General features: G+C 43.2%; 1 protein-coding gene across 1 annotated transcript; it reads right to left on the reverse strand.

Moving 5' to 3' along the window:
• Positions 1-2,974: 2,974 nt before the first annotated feature.
• ostn (osteocrin) lies at positions 2,975-10,696 on the reverse strand. Its single transcript, XM_030067739.1, has 3 exons — positions 10,619-10,696; positions 7,216-7,445; positions 2,975-3,059 (listed from the first exon to the last, which is right to left on the reverse strand). The coding sequence occupies exons 1-3, from the start codon at positions 10,694-10,696 to the stop codon at positions 2,975-2,977; spliced, it is 393 nt and encodes a 130-aa protein (XP_029923599.1).
• Positions 10,697-16,725: the final 6,029 nt, after the last annotated feature.

The raw sequence follows: 16,725 nt of genomic DNA on the forward strand, positions 1-16,725 counted from the left end.
TGCTACCCTCAAATTAACTAACTTTTTTTTTTAATCAATTGGGGTCAACCTCCAGAAAATGATTACAATAAAAAAAAAAAAAAAAAAAAAAAAGATTAAGGGTCAGATACTTGATCTGTCATGTTGATGACCTAAACAGCCCTTTGAATAAAATGTAACAGGTGTGTTGTGTCTCTACACAAGTGTTGTGTCAGGTGAGGGCTCTAAAGCAGAGGGAAGTTTTTTGCAGATTATAAATGTTATGTTCTCGCTCCTCAGTGTCCAAAACACTTAAAACAAATGTGTGTAAAGTCTTGACATTTCTTATGCAGCTGAAACAGCCTGGAGATCAAACTGAAAGAAACACTGTGGGTATAAAATGTGCCAGGGACAATGAAAACATCATGTTCATTTCATATTTACCCACCTGACCCCATTCAATTAGGAAAAATAATGAAATATCCAAAAGGTAATAGGAGGGTTAAGCTGCTCATTGCCTTTTGCCCATGGCTTTGAGAGAAGTAAAATTAATCTGCTCAGGTCTCAAGTTCAGCTCAGTTCATGCTCAGTTCATGTTCAGCTACAGCAGACCGGGCCAGGCCAGACTGGGCCAGTCCAGACCAGGCCAGGCCAGGCCACACTGGGCTGGGCTGGGCCGGGTTGGGTCGGGCTAGGCCAGGGGTCACCAATCATGTGCCATGGAGGGCCGAGAGGCTGCAGGTTTTCATTCCAACCAAGACCTCCACCAGGTGATTTCACTGATCACCTCACCTTGTATCAGAAAGGAGGAGCTAATCAGTGAAGTCACCTGGTGGAGGTCTTGGTTGGAATGAAAACCTGCAGCCTCTCGGCCTTCCATGGCACATGATTGGTGACCCCTGGGCTAGGCCATCTTTGGTGCAGTGGAACCCCCGTCTGGATGCTCCGTCCTGGTGTAAACTCTGACCCGCTTCACTAACAGAAAAGCTACAGGGCAAAAACTCAAGTCAAGTCGTGTCAGACTGAGCGTGAGCGTCGAGGCGGTGGCCTCCCGTCAGCGAGGTGAGAACATGGAGCAGCTCCAGGTGCACGTGACACATGATGATGAAGGATGAAACCATGCAGGTGAGGGCCGCACATGTGAGCAGAGACTGCACACGGGACGTCCCAACTTCAGACTTTGAAGGGTGACAATGCCTGCTAATTTGCTGTAGCTAATTTCTCAGGTGTTTTATAACACATTTAGAGAAGTCACTTTGTCGACTGTTATCATGTTGTTTTTTTAGTGAAGTTTTTCTTGCCCACTGTCGGGGGCCAGTGTCTTGTTTTTGGGGAGTGACCAAAGCTGAAGATGCTCATTCTGCCAGGCAAGGCGAGCCTCTGTGCTGCTGGACGCTGGAGGCGACTGCTGCTGCCGTTTAACGGCCTTGACAGCAGCATTTGGATTTTTTTGTTTGTTTGTTTGCATTTTCCAGACTTTTGGATCAAGAAAAAAAAAAAAAAAGTCATGGTGTGTAGGAGGAATGCATGTATGTTGGAGGTTTTCACACTGGACTTTGTAATCAGCAAAAATATGAGTCAGATTCATGTTAACAATTTTCTTTTCCTAAAATCTTAAAGCTTGAATGTCCCGTCTCCTGCTCACGTGCACGGCTCTGACCTGTCTGAGGACCAGCATGCACCCCTCTGTGTGTCTGTGTGTGTGTGTGTGTCTGTGTGCGCTGGGTGTGATGGGAGGCGGCTTGGCAAGGTGCAGGCAGGTGATTGGCAGTTGGTGGGTGGGGCTCGGCAGGTGGCTGGTGATTGGTAGCTGCTGCTGTGCGTTTCCAAGCGACTGCAAGTGATTCCTCTGCAGAGAACAGAAAAACACAAACAGGATCAGGACCTAAAGGAGCACTTCACCCAAAATGAAGGCTTGAGAGGTGAAGGCAGCACATGGTGAGCATTACGGGTGGATTTTCACTTTAATATCTCTTAATATTCAGGATATTCACTTACTATTGGGCAATTTCTTTGGGGGAAAAATGGGCCTTTCTAATTATCTCAGTTAAATGAAACTGTCTTCTTCTTTTACTGCCAGAATCACATTTTACTTTCATTAAGTTTGTTTTTTACAGAGTAGCTTTAAGCTTTTTGGTTTCTTTAACATCATTTTTCTTATAATACCATGCATCTTGTGGTCATGTCTTGTCATTTCTTGGACGGCAGCGTAATGCCGCAGAAGTCTGTGTTCAACGCACCCACCTGTCAGGTTACATAGTGGTCTGGGCCACTGAACTTCCTCTTTGGATTCAGGCTCGTGTGTGTGTGTGTGTGTGTGTGTGTATGCGTATGTGTGTGTAGTAAGTCGTCCCACTGCAGAGACAGAACTTAAAAAAACGAGGTGATGTGTTTCCTCTACAGAATAAAACTTGTTTACCAGCTGCATTTTATCTCTTTGCTATCTGTCTGCTTTCTCAACTGCCACTGTAGCCCTGCCTCTGTCTGTCTGTCTGACCTGTCTCTCTGTACGACCTGTCTGTCTGCCTGTCTGACCTGTCTGTCTGTCTCTCTGACTGACCTGTCTGTCTGTCTGCCTGCTGTCCTTCCTGCCGCTGTAGCTCCACCCCCCTAATGCCTGTCTATTTACAGAGGTAGGACGTCCGTCCCCAGGTCAGACCTCAGCTCGTCCCCCGTTTCCAGGGCATTTGCTTTGTTTATTTCTGATAATGAACACATTGTTTAACGATAAAGATTGGCTTCATATCAGAATAATCTGTTTTGCAGACAGCAGCAGCAATAATTCAATAATTTTGAAAGTTACTTCACATAAACAGGTCGTCAGACATTGACCGGCCGATCTGTGGACTTTCAGCTTTCATGCAGCAGCAGATGGCTGATGGTGAAAATCTCTAAAAAAAGCAAATAGGGGGCGCTGTGGCCATCCCCTCCCCCAAGTGTGTGTCTGCAGTCCAGTACCTGCCAAGAGGAGGTGCTGTGTGTGGGGGGGTGGGCTGTTGGGAGGAGGGGGCGGGGCCTATCCTTGGCTGCCGGGTAGACGACTGACACCGATCCTGTCGATGGGTGGACTGACCCGTCGCCGCGGCATCTCCGCTGCCTTCCTGCACACACAAACACACCCCGAGTCACATTCACTTGCTGTGTTTGTGTCACATGGTCCAACTCTGATTTTTTTTTTTTAACCAGAACATTTTCAATGCATAAATGTCAAGCAAAAATAAATAAATAAGTAATAAGTGAGCAAAAAAACTTTTTTTTTTTTTAAACTTGCACGAAAACTATATTTCTAATTATATACACTGAAAGGTCAGATCAGTGATGCTGGATCAGTAATTACTAGAACATGGGGCCCTGGTGGCACAACGCCTAAGAGTGCATACCAGGGCTTAGTCCCAATTGCAGCGACTGGGGTTCAAATCTGACCTCAGGTCCTTTGCTGCAGGTCATCCCCTCTCTCTCCCCTGCCTTTCCTGTCCATCTCTACCGTGACTGTCAAATAAAGCAAAAATGCCAAAAAAAAAAAAAAAAAAAAAATCTTAAAAAAAATTTACTAGAACATTAGTTAGAAAATAAATGCCAACCACAAAAAACCCAACAAAAACAACAAAAAAAATGAACAAACAAAAAAGCAAACAAGAACAGAAGAAAAGAATTCAAGACCATTAGAAAAAAAAGATTAAAATGAGCAAAACTTCTTACAAAACTCACTAATTATTTAAATTACTACTGGAACATGATTTAAAAAATAAATGCCAACCAAAAATTAAAAAAGAAAAGAAAAAAGAAAAGTTGCAATAAAATAATTCACAAAAATTAGAGGAAAAAAATGAGCAAAAAACTATATCTTACAAGAAATTGTTTTTTTTTGTTTGTTTGTTTGTTTGTTTGTTTGTTTTTTTTTTTGCTCTATTTGCAGTTATTGAAATGATGATCAGATTTGTTCAGGGTCCCTGCGGGGCCGAGGCACCTGGATGGCGGTCCACGGCAGGGAAGGGCGCAAGGGAGTAATTTTGTCTGACTGTATGTTTTGTTTTGTTGTAGTTATGCGTCGCTGGATATGTTTTGTTTTGTGCTATGTTGTTGGATATGTGTGGTTTTATTGTTTTAACAAGTTTTTGTTGTTAGGATATGTATTGTCTTTGTTGAAGTTTTATGTTGTTAAATATATGTTGTTTTGTGTTCTGTATATAAAAAAAAGTGTTTTTTTGGGTGTGTGTGTGTGTGTTATATTTTGTATTAAATGTACACTACAGCCTATCATGAGTCCTTGCCTGCGCACCCTATCAGTCTCTTAAACACGTCCACAAAAAAAAGTATTAAAAAAAGAGAAAAAGAAAAAAGTAGGTCACATTTAACCTATCGTAGCGCGTGACATGCATGACAGAAAGTTGACAGCTGTCAACAGTAGCTAGCAGCTAGCGATCAGAGCGGTTACGCACTCCTAAACGTTAACATGGCTGAGGGAAAACAAGCCAAGACCTACCATTTTCACCCTGAATGGGAGGAAGATTATTTTTTTGTTTATTCTCATTCAAAGCCTGTTTGTTTGATCTGCAATGCAACGGTGGCATTGGCAAAGAAAGGGAATCTGGAGCGGCATTTTAAAACGGTACATGGGAGCTACGAGAGGGATTTCCCTGCAAAACTGCCGCTCTTCAAGCTGATTTCCATTACAACTGATGGGGCGCCTGCTATGATGGGCCACACCAGTGGGTTCATTGCACTGTGCAAAGAAAGTGAATCTTTCCCGGCTATCCTGAATTATCATTGTATAATTCACCAGCAAGCGTTGCGTGGAAAGATTTTAAATATGAAAGAAATGATGGATATTGCAATGAAGACTGTGCGTTCAGTTCGGGCCAGGAGTCTGCAGAGAAGGCTTTTCCGTGCTCGCTTGGAGGAGAATGATGCTGAGCACACAGACCTGCTGCTTCACACGGATGTTAGGTGGTTAAGCAGAGGGAAATTTTTGGCCAGATTTATGAAAATCAAGGACTTCCTGAAGCTTTCAAAACATGTGGATTACCATACAAAGCGAGAGGACCACCAGTGGCTTTTAGATTTATTTTTCCTCACTGGTCTCACTGGCGAGCTCAGTGAATTGAATTTAGAGCTGCAAGGTAAGGGTAAAGATGCGGTCAACATGATGAGTTCAGTGAACACGTTTAAAAGCAAGCTACAGCTGAAGTCAAGCAGGCTGCAGCATGGCAACCTGCGCAACTTCCCTCACATGCAAGCAGAACTACAACGTCAAGGTAAAGGTGTGACAGCTTGACAGTGCAATTTATGAGGAGCATGTTCAGAGCATCTCGTCAGAGTTTGTGAGGCGTTTTACTGACTTTGCATCCATCGAGCCTGTAGCCAGCTATATGTGTTATCCATTTGGTGCAAGTATTGATGTTGGTGACATTGCCGCCACTTTTCGACTTGGAAAGCTCCGCTCTTGAGGATGAGATTCTGACGTTGCAAAATGACATTGAGATCAAAGCCAGATCAATATCCACTCAATCTGGAGAGCATGTAGTGTTCTGGAAACTAATAGTGGGGGAGAAGTATCCCAATCTCAGAGGATGTGCCTTGGACCTGACAGCTCTTTTTGGATCAACTTATTTGTGCGAGTCTGCTTTCTCGCACATTAAAATCATCAAGTCCAAATACAGATCAACAACTGATGACCACCTTGCAGCCTTCCTACGCCTTGCAACCAGCTCCTAGACTCCTGACTATGATAAGCTAGCCTCCTCCTCCCAGCGCCAGGTCTCCCACTAAGGTAGGAAGTGATTTCCTTTTTTCAAACTCAGAGATCAGCCTGTTTTGTATCTGGTTTATTTTTCTGTTTGGTTCATATTAAGGTCAGTTATGGCCATTGCTCATCATGCAGATTGGCGTGTATGTGTGTGTGTGTGAGAGAGAGAGAGAGGGGAGCAGAGAGCGGGTTTGTGCCACAGCGCACTATGCAAACTGGCAACTGTGAGAGGAATATGTGTGTGTGTGTGTGTGTTTGAGAGAGGGAGGGTTTGTGATGTGATGTCTAGTGGTTGTGTGACAACAAGAAAAAGTGTTGTGAGGTTAGTTAGTGCAGGCTGGAAACGATGTGTGTGGTTTTGCAATGTTCACACTGGACTGGTAGATCTCGGGAGGTTGGCTACTTGAAAAGTAGATCTTGGGTCAAAAAAGGTTGGGCACACCTGGTATAATTAAATCATGAGCTCTGCTTTAAACAAACAAAACCAAATTATACGAAAAGATTTCAGTAACTTCATCAGATGGACAGGGCTGACAGCTGAGTCCAGCCTGCCACTTAAAACATCACCAGTCTCTGGCAAAACATTCACAGTTTCATCAGCTCAGATCCACAGCGTCGGCATGGCTAATTACTGTGCCATGTAGATCAAACTGCTGCGTGGAAACCTCCTAACTCCACTGGCTGTTGGTGGTTTAACTGGAGCTGAGGCTGCTGGAGGCCACGTGCTGATCTCCTCTCAAAGCCAGCAGTCGGATTTTAGAGCTGCCACATCATTTCTCTTCCCTTTCCTCCAGCTGCTGGTTTCCATTCATTCCACTACGATATGAAAATGAACTTTCAGAGCCTTCAGACTTTCTTCAGTCCAGTTTTCCATCAGCCGAATAAAGTCCTCCACATGAGTTTTCACATTAGTTTGGGTTAACTTATCCTAACCCTAACCCTAATCACCAAGATTCATCAGAGTTCAAATCTGACGACACAATTATTTTTCCCTTTGAAACCTGAAATTCACTTGATTTCTTTCAAAAAAAAAAAAAAAGGAAAAAAAAAAGGAACACAACAGTTGATTAGCAAATAAGCCAAAATTACAAGAACATTAGTTTCATTTTTTCAAATAAATGGCAAGAAAATTTGAAAATTAGCAGATTAGCAGAAAAAAAATCAATTGCAAATTTGAGAAGCATTTTTGCAGAAAATTAGCAAAAACTTGAAAATTAGAAAATATTTTTGAGAGGCACAAGAAAACTGTATTTATAATTGTTAAAGTGACATATTTAAGGATCAGATCAGTGATGCTGGATGACGGAAACGCTGCATTCAGATGCCATTCATAAGCATTTCAGACTGAATACGAACCAAAATATGGCTGGATGTCAGGGTCTCTACAGTTTGAAAACCCCTTACATGAATATCAACAGGAAACAGGAAACATAAATTCACAAAATTCAAAAATGCCTAATTTCTCAGGCTCATCCAGCCTTTCAGAAGTGACAGTGGATTTGTGGTCCTACCTCTGCTTGTTCGATCCCTGTTTGGGCTCCATGGGGCTGATTGACAGGCGGTCCAGCGGCGTGTTGTTGCCAGGGAAACTCCTCTTCCTCTTGGGCTCCACGACGTCATTCTCCATTTTCACCAGGTGGTCCAGGAGGAGGAGCTTAGCTGTTAGCTCCTTCCCTGTCTTCTCCTCTGCAGAGTGGGACTGAAGGCTGGACAGAGACCCCGACACGGCCCGGTCTATGTACTGAAACACAAGGATAGGTTGGGATATGTCTATATTCTGAAACACAAAGGCAGGTCAGGATACATCTACCTACTGAAACACAAACAAAAAGACAGATTGGGATACGTCTACGTAGTGAAACACAAAGGCAGGTCGGGATATGTCTATCTTCAGAAACACAAGGACATGTTGGGATACATTTATGTTCTGAAAGACAAAGTCAGGTCAGGATATGTCTATGCACTGAAACACACAGGACAGGTTGGGATACATTTATGTTCTGAGACACAAAGGCAGGTCGGGATACGTCTATGTTCTGAAACACAGAGACAGGGCGGGATATGTCTACCTACTAAACACAAGGACAGGTCGGGATGTTTCTAAATTCTGAAACACAAAGACAGGTCAGGATATGTCTATGTTCTGAAACACAGAGACAGGGCAGGATATGTCTACATACTGAAACACAAGGACAGTTTGGGATATGTCTACATTCTGAAACACAAAGGCAGGTCAGGATATGACTACCTACGGAAACACAAACAAAAAGACAGATCGGGATACGTCTATGCACTTAAGCACAAAGGCAGTTCAGGATGCATCTATGTTCTGAAACATAAAGGCAGGGCAAGGTACGTCTACACACAGACTACGTGTCTCAGTGTCTACGTACTGAAACACAATAAAGAACAAAAGAAAGCAGAATCTATTTCATCCTCTTCTCCTGTCTTCTGTTCTTTCCCATTCTAATTATTCTGTTCTGTTCTGTTCTATTCTTTGTTTTTCTTTCTTTTCCCTACATTTTGTATTCACTCTATTCTATCCTGTTCTATTCTGTACCTATTCTGATATGCTGATGATTGAAACTGGCACATCAGTGACAGCAACAAAGAAGATGTTTTGATGTGACTTCCCCAACATGGCGGCTTGTCCACAGTGGCCGTTGGTGAAGGCTCTCTAGGACAGGGTGTCATGGAGTTTCTTCTTGTGATTTCTCACAGTGTAAACTGTGGCGTTGCTAAAGCAAAGCTCCGGTCGTCTGGTTACTCTGTGAAAACACGGCGGTGATGTAATCTGCTGAGCTGGTGGGCTGCTGCAGGACCGCCGCGTGATGATCGGTTTGACCCGCTACGAGCCCAGCACGCCGCCTCATCATCACACACAGACTCGGACCGATCAGATATGAGCATGACAAAACAGAGGAGAGTTGTTTTAGTCGCTCACAGAGGGTTTTCCATCCGAGCCAGACAACCACACCTCCTCCTGCTGGGACCTGAGCGCCGTGTTTTGTCTTCTTCTTTGGTGCTGTATCATTCGATGTGCTGTGATGTCAGCGGCATGATGGTGTCACACTGAGGCAGGCAGAGCTGCTGTTGCTTTTGGACTTGAAGATAATTTGATATGACGTGATCTGATATTCTGTTTCTCGGTCCGATACTGACTCCACCTCATGTCTCTGCCTGGCACAGCCCTGTAACTGTGCTGTGTCACCTGCAGGGGGCATCGTGACGACATCAGAGTGAGTCATAACCAGAGTTCAGTCGAGGTGAGCTGTACTTTAGTTTCACTAAACAAAACATCAGCTGTTTGCAATAGTGGAAGAAACTGATTACTTTCACTCATATATCCATCCATCTGTTTTCTGACGTTAGTCTGGGACCGGCTCGTGGTGTTGTCAGGTCCAGACGTCCTTTTCCTCAACCACATCCACCGGTTCCTGCTGTCAGTGCAAAGCAGCAGTGGCTCTACTCCGAGCTCCACCTCAATCTCTGAACCACCCTCTCCCTAAAGGTGAGCCCAGCCATCTGTGAAGGAGGTTCATTTCCTCTGTATATACCTGTGATCTCATTTTTTGGTCACTACCCAGAGCTCGTTACCACAGGCGAGGACTGGGATGAACATCAGCCAGTAAATTGAGAGCTTTGCCTTCTGACTCAGCTCCTCTTCATCACGATGGCACAATAAAACGACTGCAAGACTGCAGCTGCCGCCCTGATCTGTCTATCGGGCACCTGCTCCATTTTAGCCTCACTGTGAATAAGACCCCGAGGTCCTCAAATCCTTCTCTAAGGCAGTAACTCACCCCCAACATGGAGGCAACAAACCACCGTTTTCCAAGAGAGAACCATGGCCTCAGACTCAGAGGTGCTGACCCTCATCCCAACCGCTTCACATTCAACTGCAAACTACACGCCAACAGGACCGTGTGATGTGCATCAGGCTGATCAGGTTATTCGGTTAGAGTATTTTACGTAGAGTATAAGAATATTTTGGTTCAGTGCGATTAACCTGCCCCAGCCTGCATCCAGAAATGTGTTGCTGTGCACAGGGAATTTTCAGTTTTTTGATCAGGTTCCTGGGTCATTGCTTTGACAGGCACTGATGATTTTCTGACCACAGCTCAAAGCTGCCACTTGAACGATGGGGTCTTTGAACATGGCCCATTCAGACTCCATGTGCCCGACCCCCCCGAGACGCAGCAGAAACTCCTCCTCAGGTGTGAGCTGAAGTCGCTGCATGTTTAGGTTTATCAGGTCTGTCCCTAGACTCTCTGCAGAATGAGTGCAGCCGGTGTGATAAAATCAAAACAAAGAGCCTCTGGCACCAACATCTTCCAAAGTTTTTTCTTAAGTGTCTTAAGAGTCTGTGTGGGATTCATGTGGGATTCATGATGTGCTCTTAAGCCGTGGGATTGTTCGAACCTGTAGCTCTTGTTCTTGATCAAAATCAGCACTCACACACACACACACACACACACACACATACACATAGAGAACCTGATCAAGTTGAGAGAAGTTAAGAATGCCCCAACACACATATAACTGTTAGTCTTATTGTAATTTAAATCCTATAATATCACACAATCTGACTGAACATCACTATGGTGTCCTCTGATTCCATCACATTAGTGTTGAACAACCCCCCCCACCACCCTTTTTTTTAGTTACATTTTTTACTTGAATTGTCATGTCTTAATTCATTTCATTGTCTGTCAATTTAGTTTTGAGACATCTGTCATGTACAGTACGTGCTTCTGCACTGTCAGTGTGTTGTAGTGTGGTTTTTATACTAAATGATAAACCAACTAAAATACTCATGCCTGTGATGGGAATAATGGATTAACTGACTGAGTGGTTCAGCAGCAGCAGTGTGTGTGTGTGTGTGTGTGTGTGTGTGTGTGTGTGTGCCCGGACCTGAGGAAGCTCCTGTCTGACTCTCAGAGCGTCCACGCTGACAGACAGCAGGCAGGACAGCAGCACGCAGCCCAGCATCTGAAACACAGCAGAGACAACGCTGAGCTCCAAGACAGAAGACAAACAGCAGATCACAGAAAATAACACACACATACACACACACACACACAGCTACCACCACTCTTTGACATATACCACACCAGGTGCAAACACCCAGCACGAAACATAACCCAGGACAATTCCCACTCAGGTCACACTCTTTTCATACTGATGCCCTGTGGGAGGCGCTACAGATCAATTCAGGCTCAGACCTCCAGACTAACACACAGTTTCTACCCCAGTGACTGACCTGCTGCTGCTCTTTCTCTGAATGCACTGTACAACAGAGTTACCTAACATTTACCTTATGTAGCTTATGTACCTTCTTTTAACCTTTGCTGTCTCTTTTAAACCACATGGGGTTTGCAATTTTAATTTTGTTTGCACCATTGGTATAAATGACAATAAAGGCATTCATTCATTCATTCATTCATTCATCACACCGACTGCAGGGCCGAGCCCGGGCTGGTGGACAGCGCCGAGCCTCAGCTGAGGGTTTGACGTCTCCACCCGTCCCGTCTGACTTCAGCATCGGCACCAACACTGCAGCATTTTCACAATTAATGATACGAACACACAGCAAAACTTCATCTTAAAGTGACCGGTCACCCTGAAACATGGAGACAATAAGAACACAGGCCATGCAGATAGTTCTTAACCACCAACGTCCATCTGAAGAGCATGGAGTCCAATGAGTCTGAATTTTCAGGCTCATTTTTTTAAAAAATTCTTATTGTAAAGTCAGAAAAGCTGAGTGTTGTGAGGCTACAAAGCCATGGGGCTCCCATGTGCGCAAAACAGCTTTGGAACTGCAAACGACATAACAATAAGAAGAAGAAAAACGATAATAATGATAAACAAGTCCAAGTACTGCATGGTATCAAGTGAACAGTAAACAATAAAAGAGGCAGCAGTTAGACATTTCAGAGTGAGCTCCACAAACCACTGCAGGCAGAAGCTACAGGCAAATTTTATTTTTTTTATTTTATTTTATTTGATGTATTTACTTATATCATCATCATCATCATCATCATAATCATTATTATTATTATTTTTATTAAATTTGACACACCATGTAAGATTGTTAAAAAATACGTTGTTATTTTTATTTATTTATTTATTTACCCTCATGCCTCTTGGAAAAAAACAACCATTTCTGTTTCTTTCCTCAGAGCGGAGGTGACTGGCGACCTCAATACACCGACGCAAAAAGGATATAAACACAGTTTTAAAACTCTTTGTGCAAAAGAAACAACAACAACAATAATAACAATAATAATAATATTGATAATACGTTTCTTATGCAATTTGTTCTTGTTGGACTTCCAAGACAACTCAGGATGAGTAGGTGATATAAAGGATGTAGTTTTGAGTGAAGTATTCCTTTAATGAATGAAGGTACAGTAGTTCACACACACACACACACACACACACACACACACACACACACACACACACACACACAGGGGTTACAGAGTGTGTGTGTGTGTGTGTGTGTGTGTGACTGGCTCGTCAGGTTTCAGTGATACCCAGCCCTCTCTGTTTACTTTTACCCACAATGCAACCTGTCAAAACAGAGGCGGTCTGTGGGAATGCTGGGATATGGCAGGAAGTTATAATATTATCAGTGAGACACACCCCTACCCGTCCCTCTGTCCAAACACACACACACAAATACACGCACACGCACACACACATACGCACACACACATGGACAGGGACACTGATATTGAATGACTGATACAGACTGATACAGACTGATACTGACTGATACTGATTGATACTGACTGATACAGACTGATACTGACTGATACTGATTGATACTGACTGACTGATACTGACTGATACTGACTGACTGATACTGATACTGACTGATACTGACTGACTGATACTGACTGACTGATACTGACTGATACTGACTGACTGATACTGATACTGACTGACTGATACTGACTGATACTGATACTGACTGATACTGATACTGATACTGACTGACTGATACTGACTGATACTGACTGATACTGACTGACTGATATTGATACTGACTGATACTGACTGACTGATACTGATACTGACTGATACTGACTGATACTGACTGACTGATACTGATACTGACTGATACTGACTGACTGATACTGATACTGACTGATACTGACTGACTGATACTGATACTGACTGATACTGACTGACTGATACTGACTGATACTAACTGATTGATACTGACTGATACTGACTGACTGATACTGATACTGACTGACTGATACTGACTGATACTGACTGATACTGACTGACTGATACTGATACTGACTGATACTGACTGACTGATACTGATACTGACTGATACTGACTGATACTGACTGACTGATACTGACTGATACTGACTGGTACTGACTGACTGATACTGACTGACACTGACTGAGACTGACTGAGACTGACTGATACTGACTGATACTGACTGACTGATACTGACTGATACTGACTGACTGATACTGATACTGACTGATACTGACTGATACTGACTGACTGATACTGACTGATACTGACTGATACTGACTGACTGATACTGATACTGACTGATACTGACTGATACTGACTGACTGATACTGACTGATACTGACTGACAGATACTGATACTGACTGATACTGACTGACTGATACTGACTGATACTGACTGACTGATATTGACAGTCTGATACTGACTGACTGATACTGTGTTTCATCATTTCCATTACAAACCTTACATTTCTAGTTTCTTGCATATTTTCAGGTCATTTTTTCCTATGTTGTTCATTACCTTCCTTCAGTCACTTAAACTGAAGAAAGTTCATTAAAGCGGCTCGTTACATTTGAACCTGAACGCAACACGAAATTTCAAAAAAATAACTGCTCCTGAGCAGATGGAGCAAACTACCTGAACTTTCAAGATCCTCCATGTGGTTTGGCTTTACAGTGTGCGTGTACACACACACACACACACACACACACACACACACACACACACACACACGTGCACACAGACAGTTTTAGCTCAGTGTATTGTCCAGCAACATCGGCTAATTTTAGCATTTTCCATCTCTGCAAATAAACGCCTCCAAACGTCACATGCACACTCCCCACGGGCACGCGCACACTCGTGCACTCCCCCAAGACTCTCTCACACACACACACACAGACACACACACACACAGTCTCAACCCACGTCACAGACATTCTTCACAGCTCACACAGATGCAAAGACTCTAACACATGTAAATACACACTGCCAACATCGCACACACACACACACACACACACACACACAGCCTCACTCATGCACGTGCGCTCCTGTAGATATGCATGCGCACACACACCAGAGATTCTTCCATTCACAAAAATACTCTGTGTTTCCCCGCTGCAGGTCACACAGCAGGAACCTGTCCAGACACACACACACACACACACACACACACACACACACTGTTCCACTCAGCCTTGCTCTTCTTCTGTTTCATTAGAATGTGTATTTTTAATTTGTTTTGTCTCCAGGCTTAATGAGCACATTTCAGACCATCTTTAATCAATCATCATCATCATGAGCACTAGTATTATTATTGTTATCATTGCTGTTATTATTATTATTACTAGGATTTTACTAGGACAATTTCATTAAAATGATGAGGACCTAAAAAGCAAATACCATCAGTTAAAATAACAGGAGAAGGTCAGGACGCCACAGAAAAGCCCAAAGGCTGGTTTTCACTGCCGTCGTGTCTCTGCCGTCTCTAATTGGATTTATTCTGCCGAGCAGAGGGGAGCTCGCTCGCCTCAACGCTCGCCTCGTGTTTTGATCAGATGGGAATTAGCTGAAAGTTTTTCAAACCAGCAAACACACAGCGGAATATGTGAAACAAGAGATGCTATCCTCGTATTATTTAATCCAAGGTTTTATCTTAACCCTTTGAGCCCCTTGAGTTCTATATAAAATGCATGAAAAAGTCAGGAAAAAAGTAATGTAATGGTGCAATTTAAAAAAAAAAAAAAAAAATTAGAACAATTATGAAAAAATATTTACAAACTGGAAAACTATATTTTAAAATTTCTATGAAAGCCATTTGACAAAGTGGTGATTAAAAAAAAAACAGGAAGAAATAAAGTGGCTTTCATTTTGATTTCAAGGGTTAGGGTTTAAAAACAAGAGAGGAAATAGAGTCCAAAATCTGAATAAAGATAAAATCATTTCTGCAACAGTGCAACACCTGCAGGAGCATCACACACACACACACACACACACACACACGCACACACACACACACTCACATGCATGCTTACCTTCAGTCCTTGAAGTCTTCTGAGAGAGACACTGTAGAGAGAGAGAGGGAGCTGCTTAGCGTTGGGCTGTGTGTGTGTGTGTGTGTATGTGTGTGTGTCTGTGTGTGTGTGTGTTTGTGTGTGTCGCAGCTTCCCATCAAGTTTTATAGCAGCCGCCTGGAGATCTGCTGTCCAATCAGAGGCCTCTGCCCCTCTGACATCACTTCCACTGCTTCACTTTTCTCTCTGCCTCTCTGACACGTTCCTCCTCCTCCTCCTCCTCCTCCTCATCATCAGGACCATTAGAGGTTAATGACAGCTCAGGGGAGTCTGTGTGTGTGTGTGTGTGTGTGTGTGGGAGGGTGGGTTGGGGTGACGATACCCTCACCCCCACCTTCATCTCCTCTTCCTTCTCTCCTCCCTTCCTCTCCTTCTCACACACTTTCCCTCTCTCTCAAACACACACACAGACACACACAGACACACACACACACACACACAGAGAGATAGAGTGAGGCACAGAGTGACGTCGCGGCAGCATCACTGCAGTCTACAGTCCAGCTGAGGATGGGCAGGCGCTCAGCTGCCACGCCTGCAAAAAATAAAAAATTAAATTAAAAAAAAAAAAAAAAATTACAGAGTCATTCAGTTTCACCTTCAGAGTTCAAATCTGGTTTTTATTCACACAAAGTAAAAAAAAAAAAATCAGCCAGTGGGATGAGATAATCCAACATGATCTCTTCAGTCTGTAACACAGCTTGTGGTCATCACTGTTATGTATTTATACATTTTTCATGAAAAAACATCTTTAACTTAAAACAATGACATGCATTAAAAATGACAAAAAACAACTATGAATATGCAAATAGGCCCCGCCCCCGTCTGCTGACTCAGCAGCTCGTGACCAGAGCTCTGTTCACACAACCAGCAACAGTCCTGAATATCGTGCTGTATTCAATAATCTAACCATGAAAGAAATATATTTTCCCCCTATATATTTTATACATTTTTTTAAATGTCAAACAGCCATTTCCAGTTGGTCCTGTTTTTTTTCTTGAAAATGAAACACTCAGGCTGATGTGTGTTTCAGATCCACATGATCCTCTGTGTGAATCAGACAGCCTCAGAGCTGCTGGGAGGTTTATTGTTTCATCTTGACAGAGCCAGGCTAACGACTCCCATAGACTTCAAGTCTTTATGCTAAGCTAACAGAAAATGCTACCCATAGGAAGTTAACCACTGGACGTCCGGAGGAGAAGATGCTGTCCAACATCTGGTCTCAGTCTGGGGAAGTCGGAGAAAGGGGAGTTTGCTCAAAATGTTGGAGTTTTCTTTTTGCCTTCATAGTGGCCAAGAAAAAAAAACAGAAAACCCAGCTGTAGCAGGGAAAAAATAGAAGAAATCCGAGAAATCAAATTGAAATTGGGTTTAAACACTTAACAAGCATTTAATACTGAAGAGTTTTTGTCTTCACTGCTTTGTGCCGAATCACAGCTGTGCAGACACGACTCCTCCTTTTAGCTTTGTCTGCTTTGAGGTATAATAAATAACTGTATTTTGCAAGATCATTTTTGGCCACAACAGGCTTCCATACTTACAGCTGACTGTCTGGTGTGTGTGTGTGTGTGTGTGTGTGTGCAGTTTCATCTGTCCATCTCTGTAGCGACAGTCCCTCTATAGCAATGGTTTCCATAACGACGGTGTTTGCAGCAGCGTCGTGA

The sequence above is a fragment of the Myripristis murdjan genome, chromosome 13 (assembly GCF_902150065.1).
Source record: "Myripristis murdjan chromosome 13, fMyrMur1.1, whole genome shotgun sequence".
Lineage (NCBI taxonomy): Eukaryota > Metazoa > Chordata > Actinopteri > Holocentriformes > Holocentridae > Myripristis > Myripristis murdjan.